This window comes from Sorex fumeus, unplaced genomic scaffold, assembly GCF_029834395.1.
Source record: "Sorex fumeus unplaced genomic scaffold, SorFum_2.1 ptg000050l, whole genome shotgun sequence".
NCBI lineage: Eukaryota > Metazoa > Chordata > Mammalia > Eulipotyphla > Soricidae > Sorex > Sorex fumeus.
Window position 1 is genome coordinate 2,110,755 of NW_026606107.1, and position 17,290 is coordinate 2,128,044.

A 17,290-nucleotide genomic window follows, 5' to 3' on the forward strand; every position below is an offset into this window, starting at 1 on the left:
TAAAATATATTTGATTAAAACAACAATTTTTATAGCACACACATGTCCATCCTTTAATGTTCTCTTACTTATCTGGCGGGGTTTTGACCTCTCTAAAAATTAGAGGCCTTATTAAATGTAATGGAAGAGCTGTAAAGAACTAGTGATATAGAACCTTTTGAGTTCTGTAATTGAAGAAAAACAATTATTTCCTAGAGATTTTAGATTCAATAGCCCTAAGAGGGATCTACTTAAGCCATCTTTACCTTGTTATAATAACATAATACTTTTTTTAAAAAAAGAAATAAAATAGAAGAAAAATAAATGCCTGAAATAATCCTCTACCCCAGAACAGAGCTGATGTACAAAGAAACCCTGTGTTTTGAGGATACAACCCTACCCTTCCTTCTCTCTAGTTTCCGATGTACCCTGGATCAGATTAAGAAACCTCGTTTGGTTGAACACTAGTTCTATACTATAAAGCAACAGAACCTATGAGATGTGCTTATTTCTTAGTGATTTTGAGGGTTTTGCTCCACCCGCCAATGAGACCGAGAGAGCATGCAGTGGGAGGGTTAGCGGGTTGAGGAGGGGAGAATTGTATGCTTTTTTTTTTTATTAGTGAAGCGCCATGGAGTACAGTTGTAAATTTACAAATCTTTGTGCTTGGGTTTCGGTCATACAATGATCAAATACCCATCCCTCCGAGAATTGTATGCTTTTCAGGAAGATCTCTTGGGCGGAGTTTCCAGTTCCCTCACTTCTCCGACAAAGTAGGGAGAAGGTTTCCAAAGTTTAGCTGGGTGTGTCCAGGAGAGGTCCGAGTGTCCCTGAGCCTTCGCCCGGGCTAGGCTCCTGGGCCCGCTGGGGAATCCTGGCGCAGCAGGAAGTGAATCTCCCTGGAAACTGTGGTTCAGGCCGTTCTCAGGCCTTTCTCGGCTGCAGTCGCTGGTCTTTGGTTTGTAAACAGATTTAAAGGTTATTAAGGTAAAAGGGTGGTGGTGAGGTGTGGGGAGCTCAGAAAACCCAATTTAAACCTTACTGAAATGAAAACTGCGGACTGAACCAAACTGCTGGTGGGCGGGGAATTGAGCTAGCAGGCTATAGGTGGGGTGGGACATGTCTGGGACCCACTGTGGTGACACAAGGTCGCTTCCCGCCAGTGTCCCGTGTGTTCGTGGCTTCCTCTCTCCCACTTCCCATCTTCCCTTGCAGCCCACTCTAGTTCAGCGGGAGCCTTTACTAGTATCTTCTGAACCCTTCTTTTGACACTTTCCTCCCAAAAGGATTTGGAGGGGCTGGTGACGGAGTCTGGAGTATGTGGTAGAGGCTGGAAGGAAGGCCCTGACTGTACAAGGATGCTGACCTTGTGCCACAGCAGTGGACAAACCCCTTTGCAGGTCTGGGTTAGTGAAAAACCAAGTCCAGAGAGTTATGTCGACTGAAGAAAGGGGGAATCAGAAAGTGTAACTAGGACCCTTATCTGTGGGTGAACATTTTGCACCAACGACGTTCAGGTTTACAACATAATCTCTGACTTGAACCTTTCTGAGTTTCTGGCCTGTTACTTCTTCCAGTCCTTGGGGACTGATTACCCCCAGCTCAGGATCCTGGTTCCCTGTCTGATCAATTCCTGAGGCAGGAATACAGTAGTTGTGACACTTATTCACACCTCCCCCTTTACTCAGTATTTATTTAAAACAGAAAAGTTCTACAAAGAAAATCTTTTATTTTGTTTTGCTGTTATTTTTAGAAAAGAGATTTATCTAAAAATAACATTTGTCTTGTGAACAAATGCCCTCTCTGGTATCAAGAAACAAATAGACATAACACATTTTGACTGGTATTCCTGTTCACTAGTGGAACAATAGAGTTCACTACTGGAATTACCAAGTGTGATGAAAGGTTAAGATCTTGATTTTAGATCAAGACCATGAATGATCTAGGCATCCACCCATACAAACAATTCTCTTATACAATTACTTTATATCGATAGCACAGCGGTAGGGTGTTTGCCTTGAATGCAGCTGACCCAGGTTCAATTCCTCTGCCCCTCTTGGAGAGCCCAGCAAGCACTGCCAAGAGTATCTCGCCTGCACAGCAAAGTCTGGCAAGCTCCCCATGACGTATTCAATATGCCAAAAATAGTAACAGCAAGTCTCACAATTTGTTGTGAGACGTTACTGGTGCCCGCTCCAGCAAATTGATGAACAACAGGAGGACAGTGCAGTGCTACTAGATTATTTGGAGGAATAAGGGCCCTCCTGCTGGGGACACTGGTGGTGGCAGTCACCAGCAGACCTGTACCCTCACGAATATTCTAAATGTCCTAGAGTAGGGATAGCTGTCTTCAAATTCTTCAGATCATCTCTCCCTCCTCTGCCAACCTCCAAAAGGGCCTGCATTTCTTTCTAGTTCCCCTCTCTGGAAAGCCAGCATCACTGGACTTCCTCTTCTTTCTCCCTAACATTTTTATTTGTTTCCTTCATCTTTACTCATTTCTTCTCCCCAGATCTTACTTTTTGCCCTATCAAATACAGACATCTGTCCCACTTTGGAAAGATGTCTAGCAAAGGTCACCCAATTTTGATAGTGCTCTCAGGCTGGGCAAGGTATCAAGCTTATTACACTTCATCATGTACTAACACAGGCAACTTTTTGTTGTTATTGTTTTTTAAAGCTTCTCATAGGGTTCTATGTAATTTTCACAACGCTATCATGTATTATTGCATTTCACCAGCTGTGTAGTTTGGACTCATTATAGAGACAAAAGGAGTCAAGTGACATGCTTCAAATCAGAGCTTAAGAACAGTGACACACGTTGATCACCTGCTGTGATGGCATAGTTCTGAATACTTCATATATATGAATCTATTTAATTCTCACCACAGCCCTGACAGGTTGGTGTGATCTGTTATCATTCTTGTTTTACATAGATGGTGAAAGTGAGATTCATAGTGCTTAAGTAACTTGCCTAAAGCCACATCTCTAGTGAGAAGCAGAGCTGGGATATAACTATGACTCCAAAGCCCATGTTCTCAGGGAGCTCTGGGAGTTGCATTTTGAATGCAGTCATTAACATCTGAATGTAGTCCATTAAAAATTTAAGACCCCCCCCAAACTTCCATATGGTGACAATTATTATATTCTTTAGTACTTCGTAATCATACATGGTGGGGCTAATCATTGTAATGATATTATAGAATATTATAAACCAATATTAAATGAATACAATTTGATTAAAATGTATAACAAGCTAAATATTACAGGGCCCTTGTCAGAGCCATCTAATATACTTGGTGATCATGGTGTACTAATTTCACACTAACAGAAGGAGCCACGGTAAAATCTTTCCTTGTAAATCTATGACGGGGAAGGAGAGGTATGGTACAGCAGGTAGGGTGCTTGCCTTGCACATGGCTGATTCCCCAACATCCTATATGACTCCTTAAACTTCTCCAGGAGTGATCCCTAAGTGCAGAGTCAGGAGTAAGCCCTGAGAACCACAGGATATGACATCTAAAACAAAACAAAATTATGACATTCATTGGACTTTTGCATATTATTTTGAATTAGAGTGTAATTTAACATTAGGAAAATTCAAGGTAGTGGTCAAGGCAATTTTACAGTTGATCAGGAAGGTGTCAGGTCAAATTCATTCATATATCCTAAACACTCAAAAAAGTTTCACAGCTATCATCAGGTTTCATAAGAAAGCTAGGAAATGTCAGAGTCCAGTGTTGCAGGAACAAAGATTTCTTTCTCTTTCTAAATTCAGGTCTTCTATCTGTTCTAGGTCATCCACATTTTGCATTAGTTACTTCTACTAGTCTTTTCTTCTGTTCAGTGTCCCCTCTTGGTTCCATGCAGTCTTTGAGTATAAATGACATTAAGACAGTTACTAACACTAAATTTTCCTCAACAGCACACTGACCTAACTTACCAATTCTTTTGGTGTGTTTTGAGGCTGCAATTGAGGTGGTAAGGGGCTATTATCTGTGATGCTTTGGGAATCACACAGTGGTAAGGATTTAACTGCCTACAAGCATATGATCCTGTTATCTAAGCTATATCCCTGATTCCCTACAATTTTTTAATGCATATTAATCATAGAAAAGTTATAGCTTTGGGAAGTATGGGACTATTAAATAGAAAATTTGAGGGACCAGAGAGCTAGTACAGAGGGTAAGTAAGATGCTTGCTTTCCTTGCATGCAGACAACCCTACTTCAATCCCAAGTCTTGCAGGCAGAGCCGGGTATGATCCCTGAGCACCACCAAGTATGGCCTCCAAACAAGCAAAAATTACTCTAGGGCCAGAGAGATAACCCGTACTAGTCACAAATTCAATCCATGACACCATATATACTCCCCAGAGACCTGCTAGGCACTGCCCAGGAGTAAGCCTTAAGTATAGAGTCAGGCAGAGCCCCTGAACGCTGCCAGGTGTGGCCCCCAAACAAGAAAGTGACTTTAATAAGGAGAGAGTTTCCAATACAGAAAGTGTGGCAAAGGGGCCTAGAGCAATCGTACAGCATGCAGGACATGTTCCTTGTAAACGACTCCCTGGGTTAGATCCTTGGCATCCCTTATGGTCCCTCAAGCCTGCCAGGAGTGATCCCAGAGCATAGAGCCAGATTAAGCCCTGAGCACCTCCAGGTATGAACAAAAAACAAAAGCAAATGTTGACCATGATGATGAAAGAGCAAGTTTTTGAGCTTTTGCCAGACATTGCACACTGTGTTCAGTTTTACAAATGTCTCCACTTAATCTTCTGCTAAATGCTTTTTATTATTTTATATCTTAGAACCATTGAGATATTATTTTCATTTTACAGATGAATAAAAAAGGAAGATCAGAAGGGTAAAGCTGTCAGAGGCACCTAGCTAGTAAGTGGTGGAGCCAGTGGAGTCCCTGGGTCTGCCTGACTCTTGTCTGCACTCTCAAGATCTCATCTTCTGTCTGTCACTTGTCATTGCTGTAGTTCCCTCTTTCTTCAGCTTTAGACATACTGAATCTGCCAGTGCCAGTCCCTCCCCAAAAGGCATCTCTCTTGAATGCCCTGCCACAGAGGCAGGGTGGGATGGGGGTGGGGTGGGAGGGATATTATCCATGATTGTGGAAAATGGGCACTGATGGAGGGATGGGTATTTGATCATTGTATAATCGAAACCCAAGCACAAAAAATTGTAAATCTAAAAAAAATAATGAATGTGATCAAAATAGAGAGAAAGTTAAGTGGAAATCATCTGCCTCACAGGCATGGGGAGGGGTGGGGTGGGCGGGCGTATATTGGGCTTCTTGGTGGTAGAAAATATGTACTGATGAACGGACGGGTGTTTGAGCATTGTATGACTGAGACTTAAACTTGAAAGTTTTGTAACTATTCTCACGGTGATTCAATAAATAAATAAAAAAATTTAAAAAAAGCATCTCCCTTGGCTTCCAAGTCCTGTCCTTTCCTTGCCCTCCTGGGTTAACAACATCTCTTCTCGCTCTCCAAATACTGCCTTTTTCTCAGGTTTAGTCGTTGTCCTTTTGCTCTCATTACTCAAAACTCTCTTGATAGTACAGCTCATGCTTCTTACAAACACTCAGCCAAATCTCTAGCTCTGACTTTTCTTCTGATTTATAGTACCGCTTCTCTACCTACTTGTTGGCTGTTCAACTTGAATGTTTCCTTACCATTTCAAATAAAATTAAACTTTGTTTCTTTAGGGGTGAATAATCATATCTTATGGTGATTAGGGGATATTTATGGCAGTACCCCAGAGATCATATGGTACTGGGGTTGATATCCAGGGTTCCTTCATGCAAAAACAAATCCACCAACCTTTTGTGCTATCTCCCTGGCCTGTGAATTTGCTTTTTATTGACCTCCCACACTTCATCTTTATTTCTCTACATAAAGGCTCTGCCAAGTTACTGTTGACTCAATAATAAATTCCAAATTGTATTCAATCCATAAAGTTTTTCTAGATCTTACCGTGTAGGAAATTTTCAGCCCTGTTTCCTATATTTGCTAAAATGAATATCTTTTATTTAACTATTTTTTGTTTTAGATTTTGGGTCCCATCCAGAGATGCTCATGGGTTTCTCCTGGCACTGTACTCAGGTATTATCCCTGGCAGTGTTTGGTGGACTATACAGGATGCTGGGGATCGAACCGAGGTCAGCTGTCTGCAAGGCAAACACCCTACCCACAGTACTATTGCTCTGACACTAAAAGGAACATCTATTTTATCTTGACTGTACAAATCATTGCCCTCCGTTAACTTGTCTGCTGTCCTTTAGGACTTGGTACAAGGCTTACCTACTCTAGGAAGCCTTCTTGTGAGCACTGATCAGTAATCAAACATATCCTGTTCATTATTACATTTTACTGTATCTGCACTTGACGTCAGATTGTAATCTATGCATCTCCCCCCAGTACCCAGTGTGGTGCATTGCTTTGCATGTAGTATATACTTACTAAATATTAATTGATTAATTGGATGTTGGTTGGGAAGGTAGAATATGGAGAAAGCCTACCTATAGAAGTGTATCAAGACTTTCCTGGAGGACAGGACAGGAGAGACACCTCATTTTGTATTTATGGAAGCCTAAGATAGGACCTAGTAGGCTGTCAATTATGTCCTACAGAGCTGCTTTTTCTGAATATTAGCTCTGTTTCCACCACCATGCTAGGTGCTGGGCTTTCACTAGGATTTATAAATGAGTGAAGAGGTACAGGAGTTATGCCTCTGTTTCCCAATTTCTGTTTGTCTACCTTACTTGCAAATGAATTTCCGTGTTCTTGTGACTGGCAGTAACTAAGAGAGAAATCCCAGTACACAACTGTAGAAGCTTCTTCTCCAGGATGAATCTCTTTTCTAAACCAGGAATGCTTCCTTGGTGTGCCAGGCTGATCTGAATCTCTGGAGCTACTGAAATTCTGTTTTGTTTTGATGTTTGCGCTGCTCCAGAATTTAATCTTGCCACTGAGCTCAGGGATTATTCCTGGCCAACTGTGGAGCTATATGTGATTCCAAGGATCTAGCCCAGGTTGGCTACATACAAGGCAGCATAATAGTGCCTTATCCACTTTATCGCTCAGGCCCCTGAAATTCTGTGTTCTGATGTAAATAATGTGTCATTGCAAAGACACAGGTGATATCTAAGGCGGTATACTCAGTGTGGGTGTGTGTCAGGATTTCAGAGAATGTTCTTTCTTTGCATGTGTTTTTGGCAGAAAGGAGATAATAAACTGGGGCATTGTCTCTAAAAAGGTCTAAGAAAGGTACGCTGAAAACCGTGGACTCAGAGAGAGATTAGTTGCATTAGAAATGAATAGCCCCGTTGAAATCTTGCAAACACAAATATACCTCATTTTATACAACAAATGTATTTTTTCTAAATCAAATTATACTTTAAAAGCATTAGGGAAGTGAGCTATTTAAAGAAATCCAACAGTTGAAGCCTTTTGTAATATGATTAATTACCCCCTTATAAATCTGGATCTTTCTTATATTAGGTTTGTCCATCTGTTGTGCTTTGTTAAATAGCACCAAAATGGGCTCTTCTCCCAGACTCTATCTCCCTGGGGGCATGAGAGTTAGGTCTTCTGAATGATAAGTAAAATGCTAGAGAAAATGGTGGCAGGGAGTATTTATGCAAAGCACGTGCAGAGTACATATCCATTTAATGAACGAAGTGTCTGAATGACTTTATACGAGGCTGGCTGATGTTGTGAAGCCACTCTGGAGGCTGAATGATGAAGTACTGCGTATGGTAGGCACCCAAATTCAGTCTTCACACCTCCATTCTGGCGGGTACATGATGCTGTACACCTGTAGGAAGCTTGTATGTATGGTTTTATACAGATGCTCCCATAGTTCCTTAAACTCGATAAAAAATGACTTAGACATTTTCATTATAGGCCAGTCACATCTTCCAAACTCTAGAACCATATATCTAAATGCCTGCTTCCTTTCTTTTACATTTTTTGTTATTCTTATGGCTAGACATGAGTCTAATTAATGATTTTTCATTCCCCTCTCCCCTTAAGTGTTGTTATTCTTGTTATGAATTTTTGTTTATTTGGGGGCCACGCCTGGTGGTGCTCAGGAAATACTCCTCATTTTGTGCTCAGGGATCACTCTTGGCAGGACTCAGGAGACCATATGCGATGACGGGGATCAAACCTGAGTCAGCTGGCAGCAAGTCAAATGCCTTACTCCTGTACTATCTTTCTAGCCCCATGTGTGGATGCTACTGTGGTAACTGGGGGCTGCACACAAGTGTGGTATTGATGCCTACAGATTTTTTTCTTTGGTGCTTGCCAGATGTCACATATCCAGTTGTGGTACTTACCAAGATTTTGTGCATCCACTCAGTGGACTGAATACTCTCAGCTGAGGCACACAAGATTTGGTTGTGGTGCTTATTGGGGGGAAGTCACTGTGATGCTCATTCATATGCTTGCTACTGCCTGGTTGTGACTATTATGCATCTTATTTTGTTGTGGTTGTCACTGGGAGGGTCATGCCCCATTTCCTAAGGTTCATACACACACACACATACACACACCTGGCTGTGGTGCAACTGGAAATAATTTGCAGCATTAGAAATCTCTGACAGCATGGCTGCCAGGATCATGCTTGGTACATTGCAGGCACCAGGTATTTGAAATCATGGCCATTTGAATTTGTAGAGCTGAGTCAGCTAAGTTCACTAGAGTCAGGGGAAGAAACAGAATTAAACTTATGGCAGAGGTTGACAAACTATACCCCTTAGGCCAAAATTTGACTGCCACTTGTTCTTGTAAATAAAGGTTTATTGGCCTACAACAGGGACCAGATGGCCTTCAAACCTAAATTAATTTACTCTCTGGATTTTTATTGAGAAAGTTTGCTCCTTTTTGTTTTATAGAAATATTGAAGCTACTTTCTACTAAAGAGTATTTTGATCTTAGTCGTGGGCTTTCGTGTATGCCATACTTTCCAAACAAGCATCATTTTCTTGTCCTCATCAAGAGAACTGCCTGATTGTCCTTATATTGTTTCTTCCTAGGTTCAATCAAACCTGTTGTCTCTCTTCTGTTCTCTTCCTTCTCTAGCCTGTCATCAATAGCTACTAAAATAAGTCCACTGTTTCTCTGAATCAATGTTCAAATGACAATCCAAAATCTGAGATATTGTCTGGAAGCTTGGAGAAGTTACTTGAAGACCATAACTGGTAGAAATAATAAACCAAAGACTGAGAAGAAAGGTATAAATGCAGAGAATAGTGTTGGTGGGAATGAAAAAGAGTGGAAACATGCAGAGGCCTTAAAGAATAGGGTTGAATTGGAAATCCTTGGTACAGAACATGATATCATGGTTAGTTATATATAATTTAGGGTGGGTAAAAGTAAAAGTAAAGTAAAGACCCTCCCTTTGTTCATCGATTTGCTCGAGCGGGCCCAGTAACATCTCCATTGGAGATTTTGTTGTTACTGTGTTTGGCATATCGAATACATCATGGGTGGCTTTCCAGGCTCTGCCGTGTGGGCGAGATACTCTCGGTAGTTTGCCGGGCTCTCGGAGAGGGGCGGAGGAATCGAACTCCGGTCGGCCATGTTGGTTGCGTGCAAGGCAAACGCCCTACCGCTGTGCTATCGCTCCAGCCCGATAGCACATACACACACACGCACACACAGCCCGGTGGTTAGTTATTAGATTCACAATTCTTACTCTTTCTTCCTCTTAAAGCTATATGCTTTAGAGTAGTTAGCACTGAGTAAATATTAAGTTGCTGCTGCTCTTTGATTGGTACCATTGTCATCATCATTTTATGCTATTTTATGTACTGGGGGAGTTCCCCTTTTTTGTTTTTGGGTCACACAGAGCGGAGCTCAGCGATATTCCTGGTTCTGTACTCAGGAATCCCTCTCACAGTGATTGGGGATGCTGGGTATCAATGCCAGGTATTGAACCCAGGTCGGCCAGGTGCAGGGAAAGAGCCTTATCCTCTGTACTATCTCTCTAGCCTTGGGGAGTCCTTTTATTAAAATATTTTTTCTATTTAATATCCCCATCCCCTTGAAAACGGGAACATTTTGTGATAAATATCCCTTAAAGAATTGATATGGAAGTTAAGCATTGGTGAGAGAAATCCCAGTGGCATATTTCTTGACTTAATGTCCATTTCCATATTTCATTCCTAAACTTTCCATTTGCCTATTTCCAGTAAGTCTACTTGTATTAGTCACACTGTTTAATATCCATATGACTTAAATGCCAGTTCATTAGGGCAGACGCTTTGGCTTTCTCTCCCTTGTGTGCTGTGTTGAATGAGTATGACGTCAGTGTTCTATTACTCAGTAACAGAAAACACACACACACACACGCACACACACAAAAAACAAAACCAATTATGTTTTATTTATCTCTTAAAATCTCAAAAGAAAGCATTGTTATAGAGTACATTTGTGATATAAGAGAAAATATTTCAGACTATCTCCATTAATAATGAGTTTTAATGGCTAGAACAGAACACAGGTTTCCCAAAAAATAATGGCTTTGAACTTCAATTAGGTACTTGGCTTTTTATGTCTGCACATACTATTCAAAGGAGGGAATTTGAGTGGCCAAATATTTTCTAAACTGTCTTTCAGGGAGAACATTATTTTAGGGAGGAAAACCAATAAATTAAATTAGTTTACTTGCCATAGACAGGATCATTATCTGCGTACAGCCTAAAACATTCTTGACAATCAAGAAGCATAGGTAATAAAGAACCAACGTCTAGCTCGAGATGATCCAGTCATTGCTGTTTATAACGGCACCATCCCTGACATTTTAAATAATAGAACTGCTTTTAGTTCCAGAGGGTTGGAAGGGCTCTGTTCTAAAAGCATACCTCTAAATGCCAAGAGAATGTTGCTAGTGTATCTATCATGTCCAAGGGAGAAGGGGAGACTGGAAAAGAGGGGGAGAACCATGCCTGTTATTGAAAATGTAAGTCATGCGGGGAACTTAATAGTAGTATTAGGAAAGAGGTACTGATGTGAGCAGTAGAGCAAGTGGCAGGTGTCTGAAATATTTGAAAAGCTGGTATTTTTGGCAGAACAGAATTGAGAAATATAAGATATCTAAAGAGTGATGGTAAGACACCTACATCATGAAGTTGACCTTTAAGACTTTTATATCTATTTCAAGCACCTACTATATATTGAGTGCCTACTATATTATGGGCACTGTTATTGGTGCTTGGTGTCTAGTGATGAGACAGACATGGTGCCTGTCATCATGTAACTTAAAAAACCTGAACAGGTTCCCAGCTGGCAACTTTTTGGGGGGGATTTTAGAAAAATATCTAATGGTGTTTTGGGCCTATTTGTAGCTTTATACTCAGGAGAGACCTTTGTTGGTGCTTGGAGTGGCTGAGTGTAAGGTAACAAAAAAATTTTGAAAATAAAATTATTTAAAAATAAATAAATAAATAAATGTAAAAAATGTGACCTATCAGAATATCCACTCAAATTTTAGAAACATAAATCATTAAGAAAGTCAATGTTATTAAGAATTAAAAAGGAACAGTCATATAGCTCAAAGTGCTGGAGCATATACTTTGCATGAGGAGGCTGCAGTTCAATCCTCAGAACTGCATAGTCCAGTGAGTACCACTAGGGAGAAATTCTTTTTTTTTAATTTTTATTAGTGAAACACCATGAGGTACAGTTGTAGACTTACAAATTTTTGTGCTTGGGTTTCAGTTATACAATGATCCAACAATTCTTAAGCATCAAGCCAGGAGTAACTTCAGAGTACCTCCAAGTTCCTGTATTCTCTCTGGCTACCTAGTTGACACTTCTGTTCTCTGTTAATTTTATTGTTTGCTTTTTGGCCACACTTGGAAGTACTCTGAAGTTAAATAAATAATAATTTTATTTTTTGAGCTTTTGTTGAATCACCCTGAGATACAGTTACAAAGCTTTCATGATTGAACTTCAATCATACAATGTTTGAACACCCACCAGTGTACATTTCCTAGCACCGCTGTCCCCAGTATCCCTCCCGCCACCCCCATACCACACCACACCACACCATCTTCCCACCTCTATGGCAGTCACTTTCTTTCTCTCTCTCTACTTTTGGGCATTATGGTTTGAAATACAGATACGGAGAGGCCATCATGTTTGGTCCTTTGTCTACTTTCAGCACATATCTCTCATCTGGAGAGATCCCTCCAGCCACCATTGACTTAGTGTTCACTTCTCTATCCCAACTGTCTTCTCCCCAGCACTTGAGGCAGGCTTCCAACTGTGGATCAATCCTCCTGGCCATTGTCTCTACTCTCCTGGGGTGTTAGTCTCATACTGTAGCCCTGTAACACTGTCATAGTACTGTCATTCCATTGTTCATCGATTTGCTTGAATGGGCACCAGTAATGTCTCCATTTGTCCCTGTCTGCTTGCTCAGGAACACAAAGTGAGACTTGTTACTGTTTTTGGCATATTGAATATGCTTTGGGTAGTTTTTCAGGCTCTGCTGTGTGGGCGGGATATTCTTGGTAGTTTGCCAGGCTCTCCGAGAGGGATGGAGGAATTGAACCTGGGTCGTCTGCGTGCAAGGTAAATGCCCTACCCGCTGTGCTATCGCTCCAGCCAGTCTCATAATATGCTATTTTATATTCCAAAAATGAGTGTAGTCATTGACCTCTAAGATTTTTCTACTAGGGAAAGAACTCTTTTCATAGGATTGTTGTCCATAAATCTTTCTACATGGCCCCTAACTACTCCTCCCATTTTCTTCAGTGACTGTTCTGAACTCTTACCTCTCAAATTTACTTACCCATTAAACTTTTTACCCTTGCTCTTTAGCATATAACTGTGCTTGGTTTTTCACAGGAAAGCCAGTCATCAGAGCTCTTTCAGCTGCTTCTCCAACCTGAAATCTTACCTCTCTTTCCTTCCTATCTCAGTGAATGTTGTGATCCACTCCCCATTTTTGACTCTTCCTGTTTAGACTGATCACATTCCCCAGATCCTTGCACCTTTATTAATACCATCTTTATGTTTCTTTACCTTCTTCCTCTAATATCTAGTGACCCTTTGTTTAAAGATTGTAGAAGTATTGAATATCTCCTATGACTGAAAAAATCTGAAGTCTCTTTCTTGTCTCCCCGGCCTTCCATAGAAGCTGATCTTGGCCAGAGTCATAAGTGAACAATTTTATTTTTCCAGATTCATTGGAAATTTTTTCCCCAATTTACTCAAGTTTTCTTTGCCTTTGATACCACTTACTGTTATTATTTCTCTCCTTGAAAGACTCATTGGTTCCTGCAGTAGCACTCCCTGAAATTTTTTTTTCATTTCAAAGGACTATTTTTTTTTTTTTTGGTTTGTGGGCCATACCCAGCTTACTCAGGGTTTGAGCTTGGTTCTGTGCTAAGGGGACCATACATGGTGTCAGCAATCTAACTGGAGATGTGCAAGGCAAGCACATTAACCCTTATACTATCTCTCCAGCCTTGCCATTAGCATTTTTACTTTCTTAAAAGTGTAAAGAACATTGTAATTTATAAAATCATACATTTTAACAAGTCCAACTTTAAAACTGGAATATGCATTTATATATTACTATTTCAATCATAGGTTTAATTTATCTTCTCTTTTTAAATGTATATTCACAGGTTGAGGTAACAGTGGCATATAAGAGTATAATCTTAGAGCTGAAGTGATAGTACAGCAGGTAGGGTGCTTTGATGTCTAGGGATAAAGGCCTAGGAGTTAAATTGCTGGTTAACATGGTAGTTCTTTTTTTTAAAAAAAGAAATTTCCATGCTGTTTTCCATAAAAGATGGACCAGTTTTCATTCTCACTAACAGTGAATGAAGTAAATGAAGGTTTCATTTTCTTTACATCCACTGCCAGTATTTATTGTTTCTGACTTTTTTGATATAGGGCATTCTCTCCGGTATGAGGTGGTATTCATTGTTTATAAAGGCGGGGAATGCAATGCCTCCCATCTTCTTTTTCTTTATGTAGTTTCATACAAGGCTGGAGTGATAGCACAGAGGTAGGGTGTTTGCCTTGCGCGCAGCCAGCCTGGCCGAGCCAGATTCGATTCCTCCACCCCTCTCGGAGAGCCTGGCAAGCTACCGAGAGTATTCAATATGCCAAAAACAGTAACAAGAAGTCTCACAATGGAGATGTTACTGGGCCTGCTTGAGCAAGTCGATGAACAATGGGAGGACAGTTTCATACAAACTTAAGTAGCATTTGTTTTGGGGTCAGAGAGACAGTGAGGTGTTTGCTTTGCACATGGCCAGCCTGGATTCAATACCCAGCATCCCACATAGTTCCCTGAGCATCACCAAGAGTGATTACTGAGTGCAGAGTCAACTGTAATCCCTGAGTTTTGCCAAGTGTGGCCCAAAAACCAATAAAAAATTAAGTAGCATTTGTTCTGTGTCCCTGAAAAATGCTGTTGGAATTTTGCTGTGGTTTGCATCTAATCTGTGTAATGTTTTGGGAAGCATGGTCATTCTCCCAAATCATGACAAGGAATAGTTTCCAATTTCTTCTATTTCTTGTCATATTGACTTGTAGTTTTCAATGTATAAGTCTTTCAACTCCTTTTAAATGATTCCTATGTACTTAATTTTTTGGATGCAGTTGTAACTGCATCCAAAAAATGTAACAGGGATTTAATTTTTTCTTTCTTTTCTAGTTCATTATATGCATATGGAGATAAAATGGGTCTTTATATATTGATTTTGTAAACAGTCACTTTATTGTATTTGTTTACTATTTTCAATATCTTTCTTATGGAGTGTTTAGGGTTTTCTATGTATATTTTCAAGTTATCTGTCAATAGTGATAGTATTCTTCTTTTCCAATTTGAATTCCTTTTAATTTCTTTTCTTGTTATAGTGTTCAATACTATGATGAATAATAGAAATTCTTGTCTTCTGCATGATCTTAGAGGAAAGGGTTTTTTTTTAATTAACGTGTTGATGATGTTTAAATATATGAAACTGGAAAAGATCACCCTGGGAGTGAGAGTAGAAAGGAAAAAGAAAAGGTACATGTACTAAGTGGGGAAGAACTTCGATATTAAGAGATCTGGGAGCAAAGAAGTCTGTGGAGTGAGAAAGAGCAGCATTGAAGTAAGAGAAAACAAAGACCATGTGTGTGTGTGTGTGTGTGTGTGTGTGTGTGTGTGTTGAAGGGATGTTCTGAAAATCCAAAGAAATCTGAAACAAGGAAAGATTTCAGCCATGTCATATGCTGATGATAAGACAAATGTGATGACGACTAAGAATTGGCCATTGAAATGTACATCGAGGAGATCATTGGTCCATTAATGTGTGTTGTTTACATAGTTTGCCTGAGACCATATTTAAGTGGGTAAACAGAGAGGAATGAGAGGCAATGAATATATCTATATATATACTTTTTTTTGAGAAATTCAGAGAAATGGAATAATGGCTAGCAGGGAACATGGGGTCAAAAAGATTCCCATTCTTTACTAAGCAGCAGAGTAAAAACATGTTGTAGATTGATGGAAATGATCTAAGAAAGATAGAATAAGAGCAATGATTTTAAATAAGTTTATGTCTTTTTGTTCCTTTGTTTTATTTTAGTAGGACTTGGGAGAGAAAGCCCTACTAAAGCCCAAACTAAATGGTTTAGTTAACCATTAGTTTATTTTTTCAATCAACAATTTTTTGAAGTGCTGTGATTTACAAAATAATGCATAGCTGAATTTTAGACATACAATATTGCCACACAGATCCCACCACCGGTGTCAAAGTGTCAAATTTCCCTTCAACAGTGTTCCCAGGTTCGCTCCCATATCTCCCGCCCCCTTCAGCCTGCCCTCTTGACAGGCGCAATTTCTAAGTTCAGTTTTTAGAGTTTGGGTCTCTTAATTTCAGTGTTGTTGACTCTGTTAAACATTTATTTTTTAGACAGCTGAGTGAATCTATGAATTACAATTGTAATTTCTCATCAAAAGATCATCTCACCATAATCTTGGAATTTTGTTTTGAACAAGTGTGTGTGATTTGTTATGTAATTAAGCGGAGATTTTTTTTGCATCTTCAAGTTTTGGTTTCTTTTTGGCTAAACTATCCCTTCACTTTTATGTTTCTCCTCTTGCTTTTTTACTAAAAGTAAAAAGCAGAAAACAGGCCACATCTTTCAATACTGTACCAAAAAAATATTCCTCATGTAAATATTTAAGTTAATCATTGTTTTTTTAAAAATTTACAAAAAATCAAAACAATTTTTCCAAGTTCTGTTCCACTTTATATCCAGCCTAGCCTTTTCTCTACTTTCTAAAAACATGCTCCATATTTGTTTCTGAGCTCCCACTAATAGTCTCTTTAAAGCACTCTAGACATTTTCTTGGTATGTGCTTCAGTGCTCTTTCTGCTGCTACCTGATACCAGTTCCAAAACCACTGCTACTTTTTCAGCAGCATCCAATTCTTGGTACTGAGCTCTATTAGTCTGTTCTTGGTGTCCAAAATAGCTATGCGTCTATTTTCAATATTTGTTACTGCAGCTATCCACTTCTTGGTATTCAACTCTGTATTAGCCTACTCTTGTTGCCAAAAAACAAACAAAAAACCCCAACATTGCTTCTACTGATATATGAAAATAGCTTTTTAAGGAGGCGGAATTCCAGAGTGCTGCTTTAAGTAAGTATTATTTATAATTTGATTTGAGTTGAGAAGTGTGTCTTCCTGTCTGACTACTATAGAACTGATTACTCTAAAGCTTGGAGAGAAAACTTGTCCTTGCTTGACTTTGCTGTCTATGAAGGAGAAACTCTGATCAGAAGGAGACTGTAAAGGAATTTGTCACCAAAGGACCAGGAGCAGCCTATGATTTGACTTTCACTTTACTTCCAGGAAAGATAAACCTGTGATAGTAAAGCAGCAAGTAGGTGGTTGATTGGCTTGCTATAAAACCGAACCACTTTATTTTCTTTGGTTTTACTTTATGCCATTTCTGTTGTTCACAAAGAGAGTACAAAAATATTACACACAAAAAATACTTTGCAGGAAAGACAGACCATTCTCACATAATTTCTTTTGGTTTGGGAGCCACACACAACAGTGCTCAGGGATTACTCCTGGCACTGTGCTCAGAAATCACTCCTAGTGAGCTTGGAGGATCATAATGAGGTGCCGGGGATTAAACCTGGGTCAGTTACATGCAAGATAAGCACTTTACCTGCTGTACTATCTCTTAGGTCCCAATTTTAGTATAGTATATTATAAGGTTCATTCTATTTTATTATTTATTATTACTTTCTTATTGGCCCTAATTCATAA

At 39.7% G+C, this 17,290-nt stretch overlaps 1 protein-coding gene across 1 annotated transcript in view; it reads right to left on the bottom strand.

The window, feature by feature from the left end:
* Positions 1–701: 701 nt before the first annotated feature.
* ARL13A (ADP ribosylation factor like GTPase 13A) overlaps positions 702–17,290 on the bottom strand; it is a 99,102-nt gene continuing 82,513 nt past the window's right edge. Inside the window, exon 8 of the mRNA XM_056124132.1 lies at positions 702–932. Coding sequence (XP_055980107.1) covers positions 702–932 — 231 coding nt within the window. The remainder of the gene's footprint in view (positions 933–17,290) is intronic.